Source organism: Wasmannia auropunctata, unplaced genomic scaffold (assembly GCF_000956235.1).
Source record: "Wasmannia auropunctata unplaced genomic scaffold, wasmannia.A_1.0 LD336095.1, whole genome shotgun sequence".
NCBI lineage: Eukaryota > Metazoa > Arthropoda > Insecta > Hymenoptera > Formicidae > Wasmannia > Wasmannia auropunctata.
Genome location: NW_012026795.1, coordinates 2,175,851 through 2,192,922, shown reverse-complemented (window position 1 = coordinate 2,192,922; position 17,072 = coordinate 2,175,851). Strand labels below are relative to the sequence as shown.

At 41.4% G+C, this 17,072-nt stretch overlaps 2 protein-coding genes across 2 annotated transcripts; both read right to left on the bottom strand.

Moving 5' to 3' along the window:
- Positions 1-1,552: 1,552 nt before the first annotated feature.
- Positions 1,553-3,032, bottom strand: LOC105462695 (endocuticle structural glycoprotein SgAbd-8-like). The gene is made up of 2 exons (XM_011709497.1): positions 2,987-3,032; positions 1,553-2,515 (listed from the first exon to the last, which is right to left on the bottom strand). Exon 2 carries the CDS (start codon positions 2,512-2,514, stop codon positions 2,110-2,112), a length of 405 nt encoding a protein of 134 aa, XP_011707799.1. The 5' UTR covers position 2,515; positions 2,987-3,032; the 3' UTR covers positions 1,553-2,109.
- A 2,722-nt stretch (positions 3,033-5,754) lies between these two features.
- Positions 5,755-16,450, bottom strand: LOC105462694 (endocuticle structural glycoprotein SgAbd-1-like). Its single transcript, XM_011709496.1, has 4 exons — positions 16,330-16,450; positions 9,399-9,535; positions 7,983-8,257; positions 5,755-6,205 (listed from the first exon to the last, which is right to left on the bottom strand). The coding sequence occupies exons 1-4, from the start codon at positions 16,342-16,344 to the stop codon at positions 6,201-6,203; spliced, it is 432 nt and encodes a 143-aa protein (XP_011707798.1). The 5' UTR covers positions 16,345-16,450; the 3' UTR covers positions 5,755-6,200.
- Between the last annotated feature and the right edge of the window lie 622 nt (positions 16,451-17,072).

Genomic DNA, 17,072 nt, shown 5'->3' with positions numbered 1-17,072 from the left:
AGCACTTATAGCAGAAAACGTATACCTGCTGGCGCGCGCTATCGCGTTCGTCGCTATAATTCACAAATATTATAACAATTTCGCATTTGTCAAAATATTAATCTGAATGCGTATTAGGATGCGCGTATCGGCGATACATCGGCGTGATATCGCCGGCGACTCATAATGTTTATTAATAGTACACAATAAATTCGATTATCCGGCCTCGATTAATTCCATCTATCGCAGTCTTATTTGCGCTCGCGATTCAACAAATACCGATTATGATCGTGCCGTCGAATCGAAATTGCTGCCGCAATCAAGAAACATGATTCGCGGAATTTATAACCGAATTATGAAGCGGCCGCTTGGTATTAATTATCAAATTAAACGCGGTGGGGCGAAACGCGGACGGAACATATATACATATATATATGTATATATACGCGCACCTCCGTAAACAATTTAACGTTATAATTGGTGTATGTGAATATTTCCGCAGAACGAGCAGTCATGTTTGTTTACGTGTGCGTTCACTTTGACGACTATAACCATTTTTAATGAAAAAAAGGCAGGGAATAAAGTAAAGATAAAGAAGAGAAACACAAAAAGGTTGACGAAGTAGATGAATCATTGATGAGATTAGTCTATTTGTATTCGCACATTTAACTTGAGCGAGTAATAACGCGAAACGTCAATTGCCGCATAAATGTTAACACAATATTTATGCATAATGTAATATAAACTTTTAATATTTTATTAATTAAATAATTTTCAACTGTTTATATTTAATAGTTAATATTTTAATTAATTATTTATATTATATTAATTAAATAATTTTAAACTGTTTATATTTTATTAATTAAATAATTTTAGAATTAAACTAAAAGACATTTCTCAGAATTTTCAAATTTTTAATTTTTTGTTTTAGATTCGATTATCAATTTAATTTATTTTAATATTTTAATGTAGAATTATTGACAAAATGAGAACTTAACAAAAGTAACATGAAAGCCGATTCACAATGCGCATTTTAGTGCAATAGTCCTGCTGCTTGAACTGTCTCGTTGAATTATCTCCGGTTTCGAGAAGACGGTGTAGTCTTGACAGCAAGAACTCTCGCTATCATTCGCTTACATAACGATCTGTCTTCCTCCTTCGTCGCAATGACCATTTTTGACCTCGATTTTTCTATTACCGCATAGTCGTCTGTCCACATTCAACTTGAGTGAGTTTGCTAGTCTCACGTCAAGTAGCCGTTCTCGGAATATTCTTGCGAATTCTCTAACAAAGTAGGCGAAGAAAGCGGCTCTACGTCGCGAAAGAACAAATATTTGCTTCCACCTCCCCTCCAATTGTTTAACTATCAGAAATGTGTCTGCGCTGTTGAGAGGCAATAATATATTTTTAGCTAGAATCCTTCTGGGATTGGCAATGAGTTAAAAATAAATATCTGATTACAGAATTAGAATTTCTTCATGATGTATAATATAACTATTTTTTGCGCACATCTCCGAAGTCAACGGATAAATTTGCATTCGTGTACTTGTAGATTTATATATTGTTAGACGTATATGTGAATATTCTGAGGTTTTTATTGACTTACAAGATGTTCTGCTCTTAAACCAATAACTCTCTCTGCATATTTGTCTACGGTTAATCCGATTGATAGAATTGTTTAAATTATAGCTAACCGGGATAATTGCGAATATTGAAGTAAACACGACAACGCAATATTTTCCAATAATATAATTGATAGCGTTTGTCTTAAAGATCTCGTAATATATTTGATGATTTTATAACTGACAAGAGTTTATCTCTCCTCAATCAAATCTTTCAATATCGCATTTATCCCAACACACAATTCAATATCACAATTATCGCAATTGGTCGCACGTTGGGTACACTTAAAACAGAATATATATATTTATATATATAATATTATATTATTTTATATTCGTGAGAAACAATATAAGAGTGGTTGAGACGAGGAATCGGGAATTAAGTCACATCTTTCCTCGGCATACGAAATTTTTATACAAACTTGTCTTTTCTACATTTGACGCCAAGCTAAACGTACGCAAGTGAAGTACGATTCTTCAATGTGTCTGTAGCGAGAGTTGCATCAGTTTACACTTTGTTTCTTTCCTCCTGGTAAGGGTGAGCGGCTATCCATTCGAGGGCGCGTTGGATGGCAGGCGGGATTGCCGGCGTGGGCGGCGGTGTCGGCAGATGCGCACCTTGGAAAACGGCGCCGTTCTCGTCTGCCAGCCAGCCGATATTAAATTTCTGCCCGTCGGGCGCGGTCCAGGACGCCGAGCCGCGCACCTCCTCGGCCTCCTTGTCCTTCTGGCCCGAATTCTTCTGGACGCCCTGCTCCTCGAAGGTAATCCCGTTGGCGCTCTCCCATTTCAGAAAGTAGCTACCGTCCGGGCTGATGTCCTGCTCCTGCCTGACGATGGCTATCGGCTCGTTTGCTCGTTGGCCCGATATCATTGCCGCCAGGCTCAGCAAGATAATTAAATGCGGATTCATCCTGGGCAGGATCGAAGGTGGATTAGAGATTCGTCTAACGCCCGCACTGCTAGCCGTGTATCTGCTGTTGCGCGCGTGATTTATAAATTTTGTATAAAAATTTATATTGCCAAACATGATCTACAATGCGCTTTCCAAACAACAAAATATAAATGAATAAATGCAAAATTTATATAAAGCAATAAAAAGAATTTATAAATGCAATATCGGAAATGAAGCACGAGAATTATAAACTTGCGACTTACGGAGATTGACTTTTTTTTTTGTCCAGTATTGATCTAACATATCGAATTTTTTGTGTAAAAACTGTGTGTGCAGACGTAATTTGAAATGGTAAATGAGAAATGCGTTCCAAATAATTTCAAAAATTGTTTAAGCTTGTTGGATAATTATTACATGCAAAGGAACGACGGTTGCAACGTAGCGCCGTTTGAGACTTGACTGACAGGCGAGACTTCGCCGAGACTCTTACCTCAACTGCTTCGTTTTCCAGATATTGCGTGCACGGTACTACTGACGAGCGTTTATCCGCCGCGTCCTCCTTTTATAGATAGCAGTGCCCTGTGCTATCGGCGCATTACTTCAAATGCCACGATGATACCGGTTCGAACCTTTATTATAGACCGATGCATACCGCAAAAGAAACGCTTGCATACCCCGTGAGCCTTTACGCCGCGCGCCGCGATTCGAAATCGGAAGTTCTGCGCTTCTGCCGCGCTGCGTTTTCATCACTTTTAATTCCTCTCGTTATCCTTAATTTATCACTAACGTTTCAGACGATTATTTTCTGGGATCAGCAAAAAAAAGAGATATTGCAATATCACGTAAGCGGAGATTCTACGTGCAATTATAGTGCAAGTTCTCCAAATTCTCTTTAAACTTTATAAAGCTTTGGATGAGATTTAAAAAAAAAAGAGTTTTTTACAAACCGTTAAGCGGTTGCTCGCGCGTGCTCCCATACACAAAGATGCATAAATGGATACAGAGTTCAAGTACGTTGCAGCAAATGCACATAGTGTTTTAACCTTTGAAAACGTGCGTTGTATACCCACTCGTTTTTCCTCGGGAATTCCTTTCGCGATCGATGTGCATTGCACTCGGCTGATTTTTTATCGTTAACGCCCCGACAGCTGCGACGTACGATGGGTCGTTAGCTCGTTTATCCCCGCGCGCGCGGGATCCTTTTGTTGCAATTTTCGTGTACATCCAGCTTTTTTACGGTCATTTATATCCTTTTTATAACCACGTCTTTTATTAAGCGTTGATTAACTGATATATGCCGTTTAAGTCTCTTAAGAATTTATTCGATCCCATTCCACTGACAATGAGACACGTTTTCCGCACATTTATTGTTATATAAACTATTAAGCGCTGCTTTCGGAAATATTAATTTAAAGTCAATTCGTATGTTTTCTTTGATTTCTTTTTTTTTCTAAAAATACACAAAGTCCAAAAAAGATACAGAAATTAAGCCTCAATAAATTTTAAAATCAATGTTTATTGGGATGACAATTTTTTTAGAAAACATATATGTAAATTTTACATAAATTTGGAACTGCAAAGAATATAGCTTTACAAATAAATTTGAAAGCGCTTTCTTCGGTGACTGGGTCTTAGTGTCTAATAAATTCTATATGAATTTCTTTTTTTAATTTTCTTTAATTATTCAGCCAATTTAAACTGCCAGCACCGAATCAATGTCGGGCTTGAACGCAATTATTAGCTGAAGTTGGAATAGTGAGATTGATCTTCATTCCTTAATAATTCGAAATTATTTTTAGTTGCTAAAAGTTACTTTTGAAAGTTACTTTTTTTGCTCGTCAATTCTCAATTTTAATCGATAATCGGTTTCTATTTAAAATATTACAATAGATATTATTGGAAAATATCATTAATCGTTTATTTTTCGTTAAAAATTAATCAATCTTATAAGAAAATTATTTAAAACAGCTTTTTGCAATTATCGAAACGATTTGCAACTAAAAAATTAAAAACAATGTAATTATAATATTTGAAGTCTATTAGATTCCTTTAGAAACGTTTGATTTATGCAAATGTGCGCCGCGCATACTCGAGCTGCGACGAAAAACACAAAAGCTTGACGAAAGCGGGATAATCGAAACGGCTATTTATTATCGAAATGATGTAGGTAAATGCGAATGTGTTATTACACAGAAAGAATTATGTCATGTTGACTGGACGTTTCATTTTAGCGGTTTTCTTCGATCTCGCTTGCGTAACACAGTTTCATTACTCACTATTGAATTACCTTGTCAGTCGCCATAAATGTACCTGATACCCGTAACAGGATACGCGTATCGCAGCGATTATATTTCGTGGAAGGATCGTTAAAATCGAAGTCAGAGATTTCCCGCGACACTCTTTGTGCTTACAGCAATACTCGCGCGACGCGAGATATCGGCCTTTTTATTTAACGCTCATTGTTAAAGTGAGACCTCCGCTGGCAGGTATTGCTCGGCGGGCGCTCGCCTGCGCGCGACGGTGTAACATTTACTCCTTGGAGGTTGGGCAGATTGAAAATCTGCACGAGGCAAAATTGCATAATAACGGCGCGATGCCGAAGACGTACTTGCAGTTTTTGACCTTTCTGCGCCACGAGAGCGAGCGCGAGCGGCACGAAGAGGAAACATTTTTTACGGCGTAAAACGCGCGCGCGTTCTGACGATTATTTAGCATTTGCTCATACTTGTCGTTTTTACGGTAGGTTTTATGTGAAGCATATGTGAAGCGAGGAGCCTCTTCTCTTCGTGTCCTCCTCCTCGTAAAATTATTCGCGCGCACGTATAGTTTCCTAAGATCAGGTCCGATATCTAAATAACAGATCGAGGAACGCGCGACACTGTTGGAGAACGCACGTTGGAGAACATTCTCGTAAACAACTGAAAATGGCTCACGAATTATTCCAAGGAGCGCTTGCGCGATTTCCTCTTAAACTTCTTTACGAACTCTACTCCCAGACAATACTATACGATAAAAAAAAAAGAAAATAAATCCATAAGAAAAAGTTTTAATGCAAAAAAGAAAGAAAATTTCTAAGAGTAACATAAAATCCAAATATGTTATCGTTAATAAATGTAAAAAGTAATATGTAACATTTGGAGAAATAATTCTGACAATGAGTTTAACAAACTTGATTGTTATGTCATTAATTTCCTTTCCAGCAGAAGAGAAGGGATGTGTGGCGGGTGGAAGACAAAGGTGGAAGCAACGATAGTTACATTAAGATATTTCCAACTTGGGCAAAACGCTTTTATTTATATACAAAAATCACAAGTTAAGTATACATATTATACTATTAACGTTCGACGCACGCGTAAACGGTTCGCACGCGCGTGTCGTATACTCGTTTTCTTGCGTGCGGAAGACGGGCGCGCGTGCATCGTGGGGGCACGGGCATCTCTCCCTCGGTGAAACTGCTGAACAGTGCGCTTTATTTCTTTTTTTTTTTTCATCTATACAAGGTAAGATAAAGAATCATCTCGGGAATACATAGCTTATTATATACCGGTGTCTCATGCCTTGTCTTCGTGTTACGTTTGTATCCTAGATTAATATACCACACTATATTTATTTTTATGTGTTTGCGTTTCGAAAGCTCGGGGTCGGGTTCTGTCCATGGCAAGCTGGCTCGGAATCAGGTCACGTTTGAGGTAAAGTTGGGCTGATTAACCTGCAACAGAAGGGAGACCGTGAGCGTGAGGAGCTCGGTGCCTGTGAAATATTTAACGGAGACACACGTTGCAGAGCAATGGTAGCACGGTAGTCGGTAGTAACACAATTACAGGTAGACGCTTTATTATGTGCACCCTGTGTGTATGCGTGGACAAAGAAAACCCGTGAGAGCATCATACAAACGGAATACGTAGGGTGCATTTTTGAAAACTGGGTCGCGACGTTACAAAGTATCTCTAAAAAGAAGCTAATAAATGCGAAAGTTAATTGTAAGATAAAGCGTAAAACAATGGTACGCGTGCAGGGGAGAGACTTAGATCTTACGTTGAAGATTGGCAATTCAGGGACACACTCCGAGCAGAACAAAGAGTCATCGTGACATCAAAATGGCAACAAAATGGCAACAAATTGATTATTAAAAGTCACTTCTCGATCAGTCACGATTCACCCATAACGTCATCTTGACGTTATCGCGACCTGTTGTTCTGCTTGGGACTCCCGTCGCGTCGCGACTCTTAACATGTGCGCTATATCCTAAAGAGGATCCGTTCCGTGCCGTTTGCATATCGGGATCTGCTTACAAACGAGACTTTTATTTATCGAAATATGAAAGTCTTCCGGCGTTCGACGACACCGTACCCTCCCGTGCGCGGAGTAACTGGATTTTGCCCCGTAACGTACGTCGAAATTGTTTTCGTTCCCGGTGCGCGCGGTTGCCACAAAGATATTTTCGGTTCACCGGTGCGCCCGTATTCGGGCCAATTTCAATTTCGAGTTCAGGACCAAAGTGAATTAAACGGTGCCGCAGCGAGTCTCGGTGAGCTACTGCCGGCCACCGAACTGCGATTGAGTAAACTGATTTACCCCTACCCATCCCTCCGCTGTTTGTCGGAAACACAGAGGACGAGGCGTCGCTTAACGCACAGGGAAATTTAAATGGCTGCTTGATCAAAACGGATTGCGGGAGAAACGACGATCGGGATCGTCCGATGTAAATCAATTTCACGGCGGGGTCTGTGTTGCGATTTTTTTGCCGTCCGGCTTATTCCTCTTCCCCCTCCCTTCCCCACTCCCTCGGAAGTCGTGTGTCTTCCGCCACGCGGTAATTTGGTTATTTCGGTCAACCGTTTCCCGTTACCCAGAAGAATCGCACCGACGGAATTTCAGCGAGCGGAACAAAAAGGGAGGGGAAAAAAAAACCCGCGCGCGGTTTAGTCGTCCACTCCAGACGAAGGCGCTTCTTCCAATTACGAAATTAATTAAACCTCCGGTTGGGACACAAAGAAACTTCATTTCTACCGCGCAGCTCCATGCGGTCACGCGAATGATATCCCTCGAGGGGGTAGAAACGCTGTTTCAAACACCGTGCCTTTTGAAGTCGCACACTTGATTATTAATCTCCCCTAATTGTGTTCTCGAGCCCGCGATAAATCTTGTACGTTAACCCTGTACGAGCACGTCTCACAATTTCGCATATTTCGCGCGTTGAACGAAAAAGCTGTGTTTCGGTTTTTTTCAAAAACATCTTGAGCACAGCAGGTTGACTAATTTTCTAAAAGATTCCATTTAGCCGTCTATTGCCATATAAATTAAAAATCGTACTTAGATATTAAGAAAAAAAATTTTTTAAGAAATATTTATACGAGTCTCGGAGCATTTTTTGTGATAAAACCGATACCCTGACGAAAATATTAATTATTGCGACAACCGCGTAATTTGAAGTCAACGCGAAACACACGACTTCGGGATTATTTAATTGGCACGGCGAGTCTCACCTCTTCCCGGTGGTCTTTGACCGCCATCATCCTCCTCGGGGTGAGCGGCGTTCCATTCGAGTGCCCTTTGGATCTCCGGCGGGATGGGCGGCGCCGTGGGGATGTGGGAGCCCTGCACTTGGAAACCGTTCTCGTCCGCTACCCACTGGATGTGAACCTGTTGGCCGTCCGGCGCCGTGTATTGGTCCGAACCCTGCGAGACTACCGGCGTCTCCTGTTCCACTTGTTTCGGCTGGCCCGATTCCTGATGGCTGATCCCGTTGCTCGTCTCGAAACTACGGGATAGATGAACATATGACATGGTAATAAAATAGCATCAGATTAATTTTTTATAGATGAATCTTTCATGCTTGAGGAATTTAAGTAAAGAAATGAAAAAAATAAAATTTGAAAAGCGAAAAAAATAGGAATTTGAATCTACGATTTCGTGCAATAAATAAATAAAAATTTAAAAATTAAATAATAAGTTTATGAAATTTAATATAAAAGTAGATTAAATAAATATGTAGAATAAAGAATGAAATTTGAAGTACTTTATTACAAATTAAAATATTTTATAATATAAATAGATATAAATTAGGAGAGGTTATTACAATAATAATAATGATATATTTAAATAAAATAATTGTTATTATTAAAAATTAATAAAATTTTAATTTTTATTAAAAATATAACAAACAACAATTTAATTTAATAATTTAAATGATCTATGATCTGTCGAAATTATATATTTTTTCTGCTGGAGCAAGATAATGCGTGAATGCAATTCATCAGTTTGACAACTCAATCAGAGCGACAGATGAGAACAAACCAAATTCCACTGTCATCGACGATCATTTCAACGATCGATCGATGAATGCATCCGCGTAGGGATTCAAGAGGCGTCATGCGGCCTCGGGTGGCATTATTAGATGGCACGAAAGAGAGAAAACACATATAGAAACGGTCGAAGGAGAGAAGTCCTCGGCACAGTAGCAAACGCTCCCACTCGTGCATAACAATAGAGTTATGCAGAAGGCAGATCGTCGTGGGCGACAATTGGCAGCCGCGCCGATAAACTGGTGTCATCAGGTACCTGATACATGCAGGTACCTGCCGACCATCTCCGTACCGGATTGTCTTCATCGTGTGCGGTCGGTATAGGCAAAAAGGACATGAATATCCGCGTGGGTCGTGCGGAATGTTCATGTTACAAAAGAATTTTTGCTAGGTAACTCGACTAATGACACAATTTTTCGAACGACGGTGGATGGAAAATTTAATCGGATATCGCTCGTCATTAATTTGCGTGTGTTTGCTTCACTCTCAATTAAATGGAGCATTATCTCTTCCTTCTCTCGATCAGAATCGTTTAAAACGCGAGGCTTATTAAAGCCGCATTAAAATGTACATCGAGATCGGTACGTCGTAACTTACTTGTTGATATAGTTGCCGTCGAAGTTGACTTCGAGCTGCTGAGATGTAATTACCGCATCCTTCTCCGAGCCACCTACCGGGCCTCTTTGGGGTGCGCTCAATGTGCCTGTCGTACAAAGTACGACCGCCACCAACACCTGTCAACAATTATTTCATGTATCATCCGATAATACTGCACATTCGTGGAATAAAAGTTACTGAATTCCAGGGATGGGGTATTTTACAAAATTTTAGACAAAATCACATTATTGGCAGGCACATATACAAGCGAGATAAATCGACGCTACGAAAGTCGCATCTGGAACTCATGGAATGTGAATTCATTCGCGTTTCGTGAGCGTGGAAAATCTACTGTTACCACACTGTCGCGTTATATAGTACGCGCGCGTAATGTCGCTTTAATGCCTCGATGCTGGCCGGAGCGCGTAAATGCGCGAGAGACGCGTGGTTTTATCGCGTCGAACAAGTAATCCCCACGGTTAGGTTCCCCCAATGATGTGCATCGAAAACCGTAGGATTCTTGCGAAGAAAAAACGACGAATCGAAAAAAAAATGGCAATCGATCTGATTATCGCGTTTCAGCACAGAGCGCGTAATTTACAGCGATATGATTAGACCGTGAAATTTTTCCCTTCGAATTTTCCGACGACGCGACGATCGGGAGTCGCGGTATGCTTTCGAATTCGCGCGTATCGCGAGAACAAACGGGGACGATTCGCGGACAATGGCACGCCGCGCCGGTGCTCGACATTGCCAGGCAAAACCTTTCAGCTTGCTCGAATATTCATAGAATTCGTGAAAGTACACACGAAACGGGTCGACCGCGCGCCGATGTTTGTATACGTGTGCGGGGCACGGTTGCAAAGGGCAACACCGAGGACGATAATGCTTAGAAACTGCAACGGCGCGGTTACATCAGTTGCAAATGACATTATGAAATACGGCGTGTAATGACAGGACGAAAGTGGTGCTGAGCAACGCGCCCGTTTTTCTCATGAACGCGCAGAGTAAACGTATAATTTTATTCGCGAACTTCGTCAGACTTCAATCCAGCTGGAGAGGACTGGAGGAGAGGTGACCAGAAATTATCGTGTTACAAATGTCAACTGATTTGTTTGCCGCTACACTTCTTCACCGCTTCGCTTTTTAGGACCAGAGTTTAGATTTAAAAAATGTATTTCACGATATTCTTGTGCAAAATTGCCTAAGCGCCCTAAACTATGTATAAAATGGAATACTTATAGTTTTTACAAGAATTGTTAAGTTTATAATTATTTATAAATTTATAAAATGCTGATTCTGAAGAAGATAATATAAATATAAAATATAACAAAAGATCATTCACTCTCTCTCTAACCGTATCTAGTAGTAGGTGCATGTTGCTCCCAATTTGAAAATTCGAAAAAAAATCTTTTATTTTTTTAGTAATATCATTAATAGAATTATTAAAAACACTTCTTGCAGCCTCACTGTAAAAAGTTACTTCAAATATATCTGTGTTTCTTTGCTTATACACTATCATCTCATTCAATTAAACTAGATTCATGTTTAATTGCAGGTAATACATCACTTTTTACTTCATAATTTATTAAAATTCCTGATGTTCCAGATAATAAAATAATAGCAGCGTTTAAAAGTATTTACAACTATTATTTATAATTAAAATATTGCAATATAAAATCTCTTATTTTACCTTGTTTTTGTTATTTTCATCCTGTGTAAAATTCATTATTTTTTTATAAATTTGAATACTAATTTGTTTACGAGAAATTTATCACGGATTTTGCAACCTATAACCGTTTTCACACACGCTAGGCATATCGTTTCTCTTGCGCTCGAAGTGGATTCGCTAATTTCGAACTCGCCAAGTTAATTCCAATTAATAATAGTCGGCTCTGCGGATTTCAACCGGGCCAGACTTTTGAATTTCAATTTGAACACACGCGAGTGCCACGCGATGAAACGCGCATCAGAGGATCGTTTCGATTGATTTCCCGTTAATCGAGCAACGAGCGATTAAAGAGCCGTCCCGGCAAAGCTCGTTGGATTAACGAAGCTGTCACGTGCAATTTACAATAGTCCATGATTTTCGTGCAGCATCGCTCGCGTTAATCAAGCGATAGAAAATCACTGGTGCATTCGCGAGCGTAATGCGAGCGGAGAGAGAGAGTTATATCGAGTCCTCGGTCACTACAATTTTTCGTTTTATCGGAGGCTGTTCATTCAGATCCGTGAAGTTATAATCGGTCCACCAATTTTTTCCCGTCTTTGAGAAGGAAATTAAGATTGAATTTGAGATTAGGGTTTTTTTTGCAAGCATCTCGAAGGGATAATTATAAAACCGCTATCCAGCAGCTTCGTAAAACGAAAAGCTTAATCCTTTCATATTCTCCAACCCCAATTGAGAGGAGGATCGATACTTTCGAGAACAGGCGAGGCGAGCCTTGCTTTTGCGGCCACGAACTTTCGTCGAGAAAACTACTTATGCAAACGTGCTTATATCGAGAATCGACATTTGCTTTCCCGTTAACCGGCCAACCGGAGAACTGCTAATTGCCTCTCGATACACGTAATTTCGAGGGAGGCAGAAGGTCGACGTTGTTAATGATCGTTACGACGATGCGTCCCGAGGCGCCGCGAGGCTCCCGCAAGATCATCTTCTCTTCTTTTTTTTTCCTCCTTCCTCTGTTTCTTTTCGACCGGTTGCGCGAACGCCGCGGGATTGTTTCACGCCTCGCGCTCACGTAATTGTTATCTCGGCAAATCAAATCGTTATCTAAAAATGCTAATTGATCGGCAACGCATCCATTATTGAGCGATGCCGGGAAAACGGACGGAGCGCGGAAAAATTCTCCGCGGAGGAGATGAGACTCGAGGCGCGAGGCGAGAATTATCGTGCAGTGACGAGAACCACCGGTTCTGTGCGACGTGCAATAACGCGATGAATTATGAAAGCGCGGGAGGGGATCCGCGCTTCTAGAGATGCGCTTCTCCTTGCCTTCTAACGCAAAGTCGGGATCGCGCAGGAAATGCACGCGCTCGTTCGAAGCGCGTCCTCCAATGTTGAGTGCCTCGTTGGCCGATTTTAGCGTTAACGATCGTTTGGAATCGTTTGCGTGATCGATAGCGACTCACCTGATGTCGTTTATCACTCGATAGCGAACGTCGAAGTTATGTATATCGCGTACGGCGAAGCGAGAATTCAAGATGAAAATCGAGATCCTCTCTCGTAGGAGGTTCTCTAACGCGGCTATAAATAGAATTCCGTTCGAACCTTTTTCATTGACGAGACAGATTCGAGGAGCGAAACGCCTCTCGACACGCGCCTTTCATTCGCGCGCGCGCCCGAAAATTTCGTATACAAATATCTGCTCTTGAATTTTGTTCGGAGACCCGTAGAGCAGATCGGAATTTTGCGTTTGCCCTCGGGATGCGATATTCGAGATTGCTAACAATGTTGATCTTTACAGCGGTACAGCGTGCTTGATTACGTTATGACGACGGTAATCAGGATTCGCATTTCGTAAGCGTGCGGCGGCAGCGGCGGACGATGCTGTAATTTGAAAATAATCTCGCGGCGTAGCCGATTGTGTTATGCGGGATGGTAATGGAATATGATTAGCGAGATATGAGACGACGATTTTTCCGCGGCGCGCTGCCTTCATTGAAGATTACCGCGGAAATCGATATGCCTTTACTCGATGAGCTGACATTGAGAATTCCGATTACAATGACGGGCTCTCTTACGTCGTGCCTCTCTACGGGAGCGCACGGATATGCGCTTCCGCTGCGTAACGTATATTAAATGCTGATCCGCCGCGCCGCCTTGAAAAAAATCTGCACTGTTTATGCACACGCAAATTGTTTGCTCGCAACTGGAAATCTCAAGGTGTCGAGTTAAATATAATTCGCGAACCTTTTGTTATGAGCAGTTCTGGAAAAATTTAATAATCTGAGACAAAACGTATCCAGTATACGGATTCGAAAACGTAATAACGGCGTCTAATTTTGTACGAATTTTGCAATGTTTTGAAGTAATCAATGATTAACCACAATGAACCGTGCAAAGTAACGTCGAGTCTTTTTCTCGACAACGTGGCGCCATGCAGACCGAGCCAAGTTAATGCGCGTACCGAAATTCCGAAGAACGCGCCGGCAATTATCATTTGTGAAGGAAAAAGGTGTCGCCGAGGTGCCGTCGTGTGACGTAACGCAACGCCTGTCAAGTGTCCCATTCGTTACAATGCAATTATATTCACAATTCCGCATTTATTCGGCATGCGTGCGCCACACGCCGTACGTCTTGCGTCACGCGTCGCGAACGATACCTCAAATGGCGGTTGAATTTATTATCATCTCGCTTGCAGCGATAAAGCCGCGGTCTTACAAGTACAGTGTTTACGGAGCAACCCTCTCGTAAGTAATGTATAGAGGCGGCCGTTGGGGACATTAATGTCGCCTCAGCCTCAGTAAGATAGAGTCGTCACGAGTAATGTGGAATCGCGAATTAGACGGTGAAGAAGCAAACGACGACGTTGCAAAAGGATGAAGAAATGCGTAAAGAGGCGTAAGCGCTTGTAGCAAGTGGCATACGAGGTGATATACTATGTACAGCTGTGGACAGATCGGTTGCGACACTTTTTTATAAGTTTCTAACATATATTTAATATATCTCTCTAAATTTTTTGGAGTGACTTTTCACTCTTTTGGAGTGAATCTATCTCCAAAAGAGTGAAAATCTTGCCACTCAAGTGGCCGAGTGGCAGTATTTTCTATCTTTTGGAGTGAGATTCACTTCAGAAAATTTAGAGAGTACATAATATATATTTTGTAGGTATCTAATATTTTGCAAATGCGAACCACGATGTACTATCTTTAGCGACAGTATAACACCAATCGTTCGCATTTGCAAAATATTAGTGCGTTTTGAAACCTATAAATAAAAAGTGTTGCAACCGATCTGTCTACGACTGTACGTCGCGATGACGATTACGTTTTCATCCGCTTTCTTATTTTAGACAAATCTGTAGTAACAAACGGTACTTAATTCAATCAGCCTTAACGTACGCAAAATTACGAGGGAGGGTGAGCACTGACACCCATTATTATTACATCATATATCCGATTAAACTCGATCGTCTGATTCTAATCTTGGACGTTTTCACGCGTCGCATATTAAATCCGGTGTCAGAACGGAGTCGGATTAAGGCGTTAAATGCAAGGTAAGAAGTGAGAATATAATCTGTTGTATCTCGCGATCGAGCGGGCGCAAATTCGCAAAACGTACCTATTCTTTCTCTTCAGCCTCTATTTTCGAGGCATAGAAATGTTGCATTGAATTTCGAAGCTTCTCTCCGTAACAAAGTTTCCGTATCTTCCAATTGAAAAGGTAATAATATTCTAGTAGCGATGTCAAAAGAGAGAGAAAGACAGAGGAAGAGAGAAATACGTTCGCGTTTTCTGAAATGTGACTTACAAGACGCACGGCATGAGACGCATTTTCGAATTTTTGGTGTGATACAGCGATCCCTGGACTTTAAGGAGAAATTTTTCTCTCCCCGGCTTTTCACGATTCGTCCCCGTGCACGATATGACGCATACATATGCATCGCGCACACGCGATACCGTCGCTCTTTACTCGATAGCGCGCACGGCGTATTTCATATTTACTAATATACGAGAGCGCGTGAAGCCGGAAAAATTGCCGAAGTCGCGCAAAGTTTATCGGTTCGTTTCCGCGAACGACTCCTCGTGAAAAATTCCGCTGATATCGGATGCGCGAGCCGAGGAGAGGATCGTTTAAATTTATTCCCCCGAGCGACGAGCTCGGGTGTAGACGAGCGAATACGAAGAGAGAGAAGAAGAAAAAAAAAGGGAACACGGTCTTCTTTCTTATATAATAATTCGCTGAAAGACCGATTTAACGTTCTCCATTACCGATCAGTTTGCGATTCGCGTGTGTGCGACGCGAAATGAAATCTTGTCACATTAATCGTGTTCGCGATGCGCGCGACGTCTTTTTTCTTAGATTTACGGATTACTGACTGTGCATTACGGCTTCGAAAACGTTGAAAGAGGATACACATTTTTGCAAACAGCGAAATGAAAGAACTAAGAACGCGAATTTTTAGGCATCTTTTTAAATTGTTGCGTCGTTTTAAGCAGATATCAAGCTTTAACGGGAAGACAAGTGATACTTTTTATCCGTAATACTCGATATCTACCTTCTTTTATCTTTTATTCTGAATACCTTCTTTTAGCCTTTATTCGGAAACAGTAGATTTTACAGACGTGTCAGCCTAATTTTTTTTTTTCTTATAACACAAATTATGAGTCACGCGCGACATTTTAAAGCTTGACTAGTGTAGAGCGTTCGATTAGTTAATTAATATAATTGATAGCTTATCGCGGCAGGCTTAACCCGAGTTGCGAAACGATGCCCTGACCGGGGCGCCGTTAATTATACGAATGCATAACGTCAAAGATGTGCGACGACGAGACTTGCGCAACTCTTGAAACGTCTCGCCAAAATGTCATCCCATATCGCCGCCGACAAATCGCGCGTGAGTTCGAAGGCGTCTGGTCTGGTCTGGTCCGACACGTCGCGACTTAAACTAATCTCATGACTGCGGGACGTCTTCTCGCCCGAGGGACCTGACATTCGTCGTTACCTAACGTCGCCTCGCGGACGCGTTTCCGCGTAAGATAGATGAGTTGAAATTTTCGAGGCAAATATTCCCCTTATTCTCTCTCACTCTCTCTTTCTCCCTCTCTTTCTCTCTCTCTCTCTTTATGCCTCTCTCCTCTCCTCTTTCTCTCGTTTGCACTCTCTAACGTATTCTCGCGAAAGAGAAGGCTCGCTCTCGCGAACGACAACGATACCGGACCCAAACTCGCGACACTCGGGGCGAGTAATATGCGCCGTACCTACCTTAATAGTATACATAATATCTCTGTCACACGGGCACCGAGACGACGAAGAGGAGCTTTGCCTGAGATGTAGATGGGTTGGTGGTACTTGTGCTTCTTCGTCAGACGCTTCGGCTCTTTATATACGCGACGGTGCCAACGTGGTGCAGTGAAAGGGGTCATCCCTGCCCTCTCTTCACAATACACTTCTTCTTCTGACCAGTGCATCTTCGGAAAAATGCTTGGGATGAATCAGGAGTGGAGACTCCGTACATTTTTTTTCTATCTTCCTCCTCATCCGCTCCCTCTTCTTCTCTAGCTTCGCCGATCCCCACCTCCCGCCCCCTCCGCCACGCGTGCCGCACACACGTGAATAGCTCAGGTCGATTCCGGTGTGCTCCTCGATCGGACATCCGGCCCGTATTCTTCACGAAAGAGAGACAGCAAGACATAAAATAAATGTAATTACTCATAAATTTTTAATTAATTGGAATTAAACAATCAGACAAATGAACCAAATTACATTAATTTGAAAAATATATCATTCCGTAGAGATGATGTAGAATCATAAGCTTCATCTTAAATATATTATATTATAAATTTATTATTTCTGAAACATCGCAGTTGAGATCCCTTTGTTTGAGACGCATGCATTGTTGCTCGTTATTAAAATTGATTTATGTATGGACGTAATAAAAGGAAAACTCAATCTAATTTTTTCACAACGAAAATGTCAGGGGACCGGATTGACACTTTATGCATTAT

Bases quoted from the DNA above. Each gene is read 5' to 3' on its own strand.
- LOC105462694 (XM_011709496.1), bottom strand. The intron at 8,258-9,398 runs GTAAGTTACGAC...TCTATCCCGTAG, and splicing joins GACGGCAACTATATCAACAA to TTTCGAGACGAGCAACGGGA.
- LOC105462695 (XM_011709497.1), bottom strand. From the start codon at position 2,514: ATGAATCCGCATTTAATTATCTTGCTGAGCCTGGCGGCAATGATATCG.